Source organism: Lepisosteus oculatus, chromosome 13 (genome assembly GCF_040954835.1).
Source record: "Lepisosteus oculatus isolate fLepOcu1 chromosome 13, fLepOcu1.hap2, whole genome shotgun sequence".
NCBI classification, from domain to species: domain Eukaryota; kingdom Metazoa; phylum Chordata; class Actinopteri; order Semionotiformes; family Lepisosteidae; genus Lepisosteus; species Lepisosteus oculatus.
In genome coordinates this window covers 16,667,672-16,678,291 of record NC_090708.1, presented here as the reverse complement: position 1 = coordinate 16,678,291, position 10,620 = coordinate 16,667,672, and the positions used below count along the sequence as shown (strand labels likewise).

The 10,620-nt window shown below is 40.6% G+C and overlaps 1 protein-coding gene and 1 non-coding gene across 2 annotated transcripts; one reads left to right on the top strand and one right to left on the bottom strand.

The window, feature by feature from the left end:
• Positions 1-807: 807 nt before the first annotated feature.
• On the bottom strand, positions 808-10,049 carry slc19a3b (solute carrier family 19 member 3b). The gene is made up of 5 exons (XM_015361430.2): positions 9,887-10,049; positions 5,927-6,731; positions 3,540-3,732; positions 2,453-2,594; positions 808-1,366 (listed from the first exon to the last, which is right to left on the bottom strand). Exons 1-5 carry the CDS (start codon positions 10,046-10,048, stop codon positions 1,214-1,216), a joined length of 1,455 nt encoding a protein of 484 aa, XP_015216916.2. The 5' UTR covers position 10,049; the 3' UTR covers positions 808-1,213.
• On the top strand, positions 1,457-1,529 carry trnav-aac (transfer RNA valine (anticodon AAC)). The gene has a single exon. It is a non-coding gene; the product is annotated as a tRNA-Val (tRNA).
• Positions 10,050-10,620: the final 571 nt, after the last annotated feature.

Sequence of the window (10,620 nt, the reverse complement as noted above, 5' to 3'; positions counted from 1 at the left end):
GCTTAATTGATCAAAAACTCACAGGTCTTCTCCGATCTCTAGAAGGAGGTGACTCATGACGCTAACTGGATTGCAGTTCCCCGATTGCAAGGCTAAAGTCCCGATCTCCAGCTCTTCAAGAGGAGCGAGTTACCTCGTCACAGACAGGTAATGGACCTGCTGGTAAGGAACTCAACAGGGACCCAGCCAGTTGAGCTAAACGGAAATCTCTCCTCAGCCCGGCGGCTGAGGTCCCTGCCATTCATAGGGAAGGGTGGTAACGTCACCGTGCTGGTAAGCAGGCTCTCACAACGTGTAATGTCGGCCGTATGCGTTACAATATTATATGTGAATACTTTACTGCTGTTACATGCAAAATCGAAGTCTAACAAGTTAATCGAGCAAAATCTACCTTTTCTAAATTCATGATTCACTATCTCAATACTACCATACCAGATATAGTGCAGTACTCCTATAGTTTAAATCTCGTATTCTCCATATCATGAAGACTAGTGCGTTTGTCTTTAAGTACTTGGCCTGTATCGTTGCCATTTGCTTTTAACATGTAAATTGCTTCAATTGAAACAGGAAATGATTTATTCCATGCTAAAAGGAGAAAAGAGACAACGTTTCGGTTGGGGAGCCTTCTCAAACTGTTTGAAAAAAAATGCTTTTATGTAAACATTTAATAACTATTTCTTTACAGAGATAATTTCTTGCAAAACATTTTGATGTTAACGTTGTGCGAAGTCATGAAATCGTATCTTCAAAACAATGGAGAATATAGAGAATTCGGGTTCACACAAAACAAAGAACCAGAGAACGCTCTAGTTTGGCACTCTTTATCAAGCCTGTCAGCTATGAGCAACAAACAAAAAGGCGGGGTGACACGTACAGGGAGGTAAACGGGACACGTACGCAGTTTCAGGGTGGTTACACATTAAGGGACAATAACACAGGTAAACACTAAACTGCTGTTTACACAAATGCGAACGGGACTATTTACATGCCTCCTCCTCGTCACCCAACAAGGGCGCTACAATACCCCTACATTATTTTTGCATTAGGAAGAGATCCGTTTAAAAAACTGTTCTAAATAACACGATAAGAAAAAACATTTTCCACAGACTAAAAATTCAGCTTCCACAAATCCGGTAATGAATGATCTGTTTCTACAGCTCTTCACGTACAAAAGAATTGAAACAAATCAGAACTGAGTCTAGTATGCTCCTTATTAAAATTTATAAGAAGAGATAACTACACTGTCTCCTGGCACATCCTGAGATGAATCATTTTTTGATCTGCATTTGTAACGGCTCATCGTGTACAGTCCCCGACCAAGAAACAGAAGAGAAATGACGACGTAGTAAGTCCCGTAGACAATGAACTGAAAAAAAGAGGGAAGAAATGTTTTAGAAATAGCAACAGGAATTATGCAAGTCATGGGATGTCATTCGCGAACGTCCTTCGCCGGTCAGTTTCCGTAGTGTAGTGGTTATCACGTTCGCCTAACACGCGAAAGGTCCTCGGTTCGAAACCGGGCGGAAACACGTTTTCCATTTGTTTTCTAATTAAACGGTACGTTCAATTATTTTACTAAATACTCCGTTGCAGTGTCAAGAAATGCAAAACGCAAAAACAAATTAAAACGCACAACAACCGTTTTTTCTAATTTGCTGCGGTTGTACATTTCAGGGCCGCTGTACTCCAAACTTTGAACCCACGCTTGTATTCGAAAGAGCGAATGAATTATCTTGAACGTTACTGTACGTTGTAAATAATCGATAATAAAGAATTTTTCAACAGCGCGGAAAACATTCTTCATTATTTGACTTCAAGTATGAAGTAATACATTTAATGGTACAGTAACAGAGCCAGATAATATAAAGAGGAATATATGATGGGTTTAAATGTGCACAGTGAAATACTGATTCTCAGTGTACGGAAGCGCATTGCTGCCACCAAGGGGAAAAAAACACCCAAAGAATTATCGCGCTGCGCTTAGGTATTAGTTAAAATACATTAAGATACTGTGTGCTTAGAAGCTATTCTAAGTGTAAATAGGTTGGAAAATACATTCTTATAGTATAATAAAGTAATATCAGTTTGAAATGATCAAAGTGTAGATATAAAATAATAGAATGTATCCTATATTCAAATACAGAGTAAAGTAGTTGGCCTAGAGATAAAGAAATGTTTCAATCATGCACGCATCTTCCTAAGAAAATATCCAGACCTCTTCACGGTGCAGTTTTACTGTGTGTGTCAACAGGGATTGTGGGAGAGTTCAAGCTGGTGCCACTGCGTGTCACTCTTTCCTTACTTTACAGCGAGGTTGGGACCAGTCCTTGTGGAAGAAAAAGCAGGCTCCTACACGTTTAACACAGAGACCGGCTGGGGTAACCCCTCAAACCTCCTGCTCTCAGTGCTCACGCTGTCACTGTGTGTGTGTGTGGGGGGGCTGCTTCTTTACCTGCTTGACGATGCTCAGTCCCAGTCCGCTCTCATCAACCACTATGGCGGTCAGTATTGTCTGGAGAAGAAGGGCGACGAAGGTGTTTATCCCAAATACCAGGGCGTAACACTCCAGAGACAGGTTAGCAGCAATCTGAAACCTGCCAAAAATAACCCATGAGACTATAATGTAGCAGTGCTGTAAAATGGCGGACTTTTCTGTTCCTTTTAGCCCACTCTTGAGAGCCAGCACTGGTGCTGACAATTTAAAATGGCAGCTCAGAACTTGCCAGGGCAGTGATAAGTGACATTCTTGCCCATAAAAGGTATATTTGCTTTGGGTCATCACTAAGCTAAACCTTGTTTGTTCTCTAGTTTATTACAAGATAACATATAGGCTTGTACAGTATGTACTAGCATAATAAAAACATATCGTTTTACTTATTGCTGGGTAATACTTTTGTAGCATTTGTATGTTCTGGCTTCAACAATAACCAACCATTGAGTCATTTAGGGTGACATGGGGTCTGGACAGATGGGATGAATACTTTGTTTGATTATTGTCAGCAAGATGTTTTTGAGGGACTCTTCAGGATTCATTGGAGGATTGTGTTTATTCATCCACCATTGTCTCTGAAAATGACAATCTCTCTCCCTATAGCAGTGAAACTGTCCCCAGTATGTACAGTATTCTAAGAAAAAGAAATAGTGAAGCTCTTTTGTAATTACATCATAAACTCAGGTTTTGGGGGGAGGAACAAGCAGGAGAATGGAAACCAGTAACAATTCTTTTTTCTATGTCATCTAAATATAAACACAGGATAATGCTAAAAACAATCTTCTATATTAAAGGCCTGTGGTTTCATAAATCCAGAGGTGTATTTAAAACCAGGGAAAAATATCAAACCCTCAAAAATCTAACAGCATTCCTTTGTTTCTTGGCCCTTAGTCTCTGTAAATCATTCTGAAGTAGAGCATCTTTTACATGCCGAGTTATCACAAGACCGTGACACCAGGCAGATCTTTGTGTTGCGCAGAGCATTGTGATGGATTTCTAATACAGGTGGCCTCGTGCTGTAATCACAATCCAGAGCAACTGGACTTACGTGGTTATGGTAATCAGCAGCATGTAAGATGCTTTGAAGGTCACGTAACCAGCATAAGAGACCCAGATGCTGTCTGTGAGCACAGTCGCATAAACAGCACCCGAACTGATTGCAGAAAACAGCCCCAAGGCCAGTTCCCCCCAGATATCCCAGTCCAGCTTCATGAACCCCACAGAAAAGGCGGCAATGGCACCTGGAACAGAAACCAGAGACACCACTAGTACACAAGAGGACCCTCAGAAGAGTGCTAGGAACCTCAAATCCATAACCGAAACCAAGGGAGCGTGGCCTTAGTGGGTTTAAAGTTAGAAATTCATTTTATTTATTAATGTAACATTGATTTCCGATGTGGCTTTATGAAATGTCCTTAGTAGTAGCCACTGCACGAAAAGGCTTGGAACTGGCTTTTACAGATCAACTTCAATTTATCTGAGGTTCATTAGAACTAGGAGTAAATGTGTGCATTCTGTGATTTTCCCCTCTGCAAAGTGGCCCTGACATTTTTTTTTTGCAGCCTGCTTGCAGGCTAGGGAGCACTTAGACCCAATCTGAATGGGAGTGTTTGTCTTTCGCACTCTGTGAATTACCGCCTGGGCTGGAAAGCTAAATAATAAATCCTGTTTTTGCTAATGTATTTGTCATTCCAATGTACTCTCTCGGAAACTAACAGCCCAGCACAAGAGGCTTGTCTACTGATTGAGTGTGCTTTAAGGATTCATACTTTGTTCAGATCAAACTGCTTGATGTTTTTTCTCTTCAGTATAAAAATAGGCCCATCCTTGTATGAGTTTCAGTTTCTTAATTGGTCTCTATGATGCTACTGCAGGCTCTGAAGAGCACTGCTTTTTATAATTTGTTGATGGCTGTATGAAGGCTTTTTAGTTTTCAGTCTGCATCAATGCTCAGTTCTGATAAATGCTTTCTGTCATATGGAGAAAAGCACAGTTATTAAGAAAAATAAATAAAAAAACAGATAAGGTATGCACCCTAGACTTCTGACATAAGCAGAAACGCACTTTCCAAATCTGAATCTGAGAGGTGCAGTGCTGAAACTTGATAAATTAGCCAAACAAGTGCTTGTCAATTGAGAACTTTAAGATCATTGTAAACATATTCCAAAAAATGTAGGACATGGCCACAACATATTTTGAAAAAATGAAAAATTAATTTCGGTCATTAATGTTACATTGATTTCCAATGTGGCTTTATGAAATGTCCTTTATTCAGCTGTTTGAATGAATTATAGAGTTGGAATGTGCCACCCACCCAGATATCTTTTATAAATGAGTTAATGCAGCTGAGCTTAACAGCCATTTTTCATGACAATCAAAAACTGGCAATAGAGCTTCTGTTCCTTGACATACTCGACAATCCCTTGAAAGTCAAAATGGCTCTGGCACTGACTTGATATAAAATGTCATTTTTACATCCATTAACGTCTTGGAAACATATTGTTTTAATATGATAGTACTTGTTGAACATTTTCTTTTCAAATTACTTGTCATTAAGTGAATCGATGGACCTGGTCATGTAGAATGACTCATTAAATGTATGCAGTATTCAAGACGTATTAATGTAATGACTCTTTTCAATTAAACTAATACATCATATTCCCCATCGTGAAAAATGTTTTTTAGTTCAGCAACATCCATTCTCATTTGTAGATTTCTCTAAAAGACAGACAAGGAAAATGTCAGAGCTTTCATGACCCTTTCAGGGCAGAAGAACCTGGACATGTATTAAACATGAGTCAGAGTTCTAGAAATACAGGAAGGAAAGAGCTGGGAGGAGGATAATGCACTTCAGCACTGTAGTACTCCAGTACGGGGCCATCAGGTGAACATCAAAGGCTGGCTGTCTTACTGTAGACCATTTCTGCAGGGCCAAACCTTTTGACAACCAACAGCGGCAAAAATTCTGGAGTCATATTTTTAATGAGTGACCTTTGCAGAAAAGACATCATTTCAAATGCTGCTCAAATGATTTTTGTTACATTAGCTATGCTGCACAACATTCAATTTATGTGAAAATGTCTGTGATTTTGTATAACATGACATTTTTGAAGATGCACAGACTTAAATAGCGTGCCCTCCATTTTCCCAGTAAAACAGGATTCAAATCATATCCAACTGTAGTTCATATTCGCCAGCTCCTCAAAATTATTAAATTTTGCTCTAAGAGGACAGTCTGCTAAATATCTATCTGTTCCTTTTTTAAAAATAATTGGAAGGTTTTTGTCATAGTAATGTTTTGGTTTAAAATAATTTGGGTTGACGGAAGAACAGTATTTTTTTTGTCTTTCTGCAAGTGAATGCTAACTATGCTCTTAAATCCAAATGTACTTTCTGGTAACAGGTCCCAGGGTTTTTGTGTTACAGTTTGCTTACCTACAAGTGTTGTCACTGCCTCTACCCCACCATTGAACACCGGGGAGCTCCCTGAAGGCTCAATGTGATTCCACATTAGCTGGATATAGTTGAAGATCTGGTAGTACCCACAAGTCGCAAACGCCCACCACAGTGACCAGTAGATCAGCTTCCTGGAGGAGTAGCAGTCAATGAAGCTGGTCCACAGGAGATGGACGGCACAACCCAGATTTTTCCTGCGGAGCTTCCCGGCGGCCTGTCCTTTCTTTCTGGGCGGTTTGATATCCCCTGGGGGGGTAGACGGTCTGTCCTCCTCCCTATCGTGGCTTCTGGAGTCTTGGCACTGCTCTCCAGGTGGAGCTGCAGTTTCTTTGTTAAAGAACATGCCCCCCGCCCGGGGCATGGGTAGAAGGAATGAAGAGAGGCAAGCCATCAATGCTGAGCCCAGGTTGATGGCGTTGAGGTAAAAATAAGGCAGCCCGGCCACTGAAACCAAAAGCTGGCCTAGTGTGGACCCCACGGTGTAGCCTACCAACGTTGCCGTCCTCAAGTAGCTTGTGACCTTCTGGTAGCGGTCTGAAGGTATCACACAGTAGATGTAAGAGAAGTAGGCCACGTCTGTGGCTGTGGCTATCCCGTTGTTGAAGTGCAGGTACTTCATGGCTGGCATGCCCTGGGCGAAACACAGCAGGGTCCAGTTTATCACCAGGCACACTCCCTGGACCACAATGATGGGCTTGTAGCGCAAATAGTCTGTAAGCAGGAATACGGGTAAGAGCAGAGCCAGGTACGAGTAAGTCCATATTGGATACAGGATGTTTGTCACCTATTGAGAAAATGATAGAGGCATGTAGGAGGTGCATGATTCATTAAGAAGTGGTTTCTCGCACACTTCTGTGAAAGGAACGGAAAACACATTGCTTACTGTTTCAGAACAACACCGGTTGTGCAACAAGTGGCTTACAGAATATTTTAACATTTGTATAACTTTCCTACCCTTTTTAAAAAAAAAAAAAGAACTACCTACTCTGAATGAACAGAAAATAAGAAATCGCAGGTTGCTGCGTCAGCATGCATAGGCTGCAAAGGAACAGGTAAAGGTTGATTCCATGCTGAAAGGAGAAGAGACGTCACATGAAGGCTCCACAGGTGAAACACCTGAAGAAGGGTCCATAGCCGAAAAGTTGTCTCTTTTCTTTTGCATTCAGCATGGAATAAACATTTGACCTGTCCCATTTTGATTACATATTCACCTAATGTTAATACAGTGTAGGTATCTGTGAATACAGCTATGAGTAGGTAATCGACGACATGGAGGCTCTCTTGATCTCTGGTTTTCTCAGAATTCAGTTACATACGGTCATGGCCGTCCACCCCAAGCCTGGATGTTTGGGACACATAGAGACGCTGGAGCCAGGCCTGTCATATAAAAGAGCCGATCTCTTCCAGATGGTGGGGAGTTGCGACTTTAAGGACATAAAGGCATTGTATCGGCATGTGAGAGTTTTGGCTTCTGGTTCTGGCTTAAAGGCACCGCTTTTTGCCTTCCACTTCAGTAGGTATGTAAATGAGGGCTCTTCTGCATGGAGTTATTGCTAGTGCAGAAGTGGTCATATCAGTTCAATCACCTGTTGTGTATTACTTTCTTTAGTTTTCCTCTGCCTATTCTCTGTGCTGAGGTCTAGAGTCACTGCTACCCTTAGTGACATACCCACTGAAACTGCTAGTTTTCTATAATGTGTTTATGGGTTTCTACTCATGATATGGTCTTTACGATGTGATAAGATCATATAAATCAACCAAGCAGTGTGATTAGCCATTTTAATAAAGTTTTGTGGAAAACAGAGTACAAGGTCTGCGTAGATTATAAATCCCAGTTTTCCAAGAAAAACCACACCTTTCTCTCAAGAAAGAATAACATTTGTTTTGTGTAAGGAGAGAAATGGACAGCCGTGTCTTTTTTAATTCTTTTGTAGCTCAACTAAAAAGAGGGTGTGTGCATTGATTTACTGTAAAATTACAGCCTCGGAAACAATAAAAAAAGGTCAGGGAATAATAATAAAAGCTATAAAAATAGAATTTGACACCATTTACTTGCACATATTTAAGGACTACGAACTCAATACAGTGCTGAAGACGGTAAAGAAAATGGCACTTGGTTTAGCTTTAGGAAAAATGTAACTCGCAGGGTTCTCAAAAGCACACTGGGCTTTAAGTGAAGCGGGGAAGTGCTCACTGATTGTGTATCAGCTGTTGACATCAAAGCCCTCTCCCTTCAGAGCTTTTTTGTCCCTTAACTAAGTGAGTGTCCTCAACAGAGCAACTCCATAAGTGAGTCACCTCAGCAGTACACTAGAATCTCATTTAACAGTAGCAACTTCCATGTGCACAAAAGCCTAAGTACTCTATTCCAAGCATTTTAAACCTCTTTTGTGTAGATGACACCTTTTAGTAGATTCCTCTCAAACAAGGACTGATACTTTAAACATGAATCAAGTTAAAATCAGCAATTCATATACTGTAAGTAATCCATCCATTTTAGAACTGCTTTATTCAATACAGGGTTGCGGGGGTGCTGGAGCCTATCCCAGCAAGCAAGGACAGTATACACCATGAACGGGACACCAGCCCATCTCAGACACAGACACGCACACAGTCACACCAGGGCCAATTTCTCCAGAATTCAATGAACATACCAGCTCTATTTCTGGACTGTGTAAAGAAATCAAGGCTCACTGAGAAAACCCACACAAAAACAGGGAGAACATACACACTCCACACAGATCACACCACAGGTCCAGATCTGAACCCTTAGAGTTGTAAGACAGCAATGCTACCCACTGCGCTACCATTCCACCTGTAGTCTAGTATTGGGGCAGAGTGGTGGCACTGCGGCTAAGGATCTGTGCCTGTGGCTGGAAGCTTCCCAGTTCAAATCCCATGTGCGGCAGAGGAATCCTACTCTGTTGGGCTCCTGAACAAGGCCCCAATCCCAACTGCTCAAGGGGTGCTGTATAAATGGCTGACTCTGCTCTCTCCCCACTTTCTCTCTCCCTGCCTGTGTGTCTCATGGAGAGCAAGCTGGGTTAAGCAAAAAGAAAAAAATCCTAATACAAGAAATTGTATATGGCCAATAAAGTGATCTTACAATTAATACAATTTAAACTAGAACTGCCGGTAGATCTACTTTAATTATCATCAGAGCTCATCCACTAGGCGAGTTTTGATTTGACACATTTGTACAAATCTAATCTTCTCTTCTGAGAGACTGCCTGGGTTGCCTCCACCCAGGTTGAAGCCTCCTGTTCTGTTCCTGTGGGTTTGGAGTCAGAGCAAACATTGCATTGTTTTTAAGCATCTAAACCCGAGAAAAAACTTCTGAATTCAGAGGTTCGAGCACTGACTGGTTCACAAAGCACACACTAGCTCAGATTTTGCACTTTCAGTACACTTAGAAGATATTTGCAGAAAACATATGAGCAGTTGAAGTCTATTTTTAAATGCAGACTACAGTTTATTAATGGACTGTGAAGTACAGTTTGTTAATGAGCATTCACTTTATAATGCTACATATTTTTCCTTTCAAGGGTGAGCCCCTGAATAAAAACAGACCATTAACTAGAAAAAAGTAAATAACCAAATGCATTATAAAAACAAGTCTGACTTGTTCAAATTAGCATATCAAATCTAAGGAATGATAAGCCAGCATATGAACCGAATGGTGGCAATATTTATTAAATACAGGGCTATATTTTTCAAGTCTATTTTTTTTCTGCATTACACATGCTTGCATATTTAGATTAGCACCGCTAGCAATATTAAACAAAAATGATATAATTTTTACATTCACCCTACTAAATTATTTATATAATAACATGAAATCCCATTGTCATAGGATTCAGACTCGTGAAATCAAGCTTGAAGTGTGAAAGTGATTACTTAGAGAAGATAAAGCTTTTATTTGCACACGTCTGCGTTTACCTGCTCCTCTGAGATATTTTTGTAGGGCCCAACGAGGTAAGGTGTAAGAAAGGGCTCTGCTGGTCGGAAGTTGGCAAAAAATCCAAAGACAGAGAGAACTACTGTGTGATATACCCAGCTGGAGCTCCAATCTTTCCACCAGGAATTCATGATTCTGTTCATATATCCTCACGGGACCTCTGCAGTGCTGTCCAGATGGGCTGTTTTGTTGGATGAAGTGTGGAAGCTGATTTGAACAAGTTTCACACACAGGTAGTGCTCAGTGATTGGTTTCGGCTGCCACTCCTCGCCTGTAAGAACCCTGAAACCAGGCTACAAGGCTGCATAGCACAGCACTTGTTGGGAAACTTTGATCTATAAAACCGGATAGCAGTGGACCTCTGGAATTTCACAAGACTTGTTTTATGGCTTCATTTACAAAACGATTAAATAATAGTGTGACAAAAGAAGTAGCCCTAATCAGGTCCAAAGTTTTCAGATTAGATTATTTAATCTGTAGTTTGATTCCGGTAGTCTTAACCCATCCAGCTCATGCAAAAAAATGGATATTGTTAAAAATGCAATTATAAACTTATTTTTAATTATTTTTAATATTTACACAATTTGTCACTTTATGTACGCATCTGAGAGAATGTTGTATTTTATGGATCTTGGATCCGAATTTCCAGTGTGTTCAAACAAACCTTACAATTTAATGATGTGGTGGACATTTCTTTTCGTTTTTTTACTGTGGA

Bases quoted from the DNA above. Each gene is read 5' to 3' on its own strand.
- slc19a3b (XM_015361430.2), bottom strand. From the start codon at position 10,048: ATGAACAGAATCATGAATTCCTGGTGGAAAGATTGGAGCTCCAGCTGG. The intron at 3,733-5,926 runs GTAAGCAAACTG...TTTCTGTTCCAG, and splicing joins GGCAGTGACAACACTTGTAG to GTGCCATTGCCGCCTTTTCT. The intron at 1,367-2,452 runs GTAAAGAAGCAG...TCTTTTTTTCAG, and splicing joins GACTGAGCATCGTCAAGCAG to TTCATTGTCTACGGGACTTA.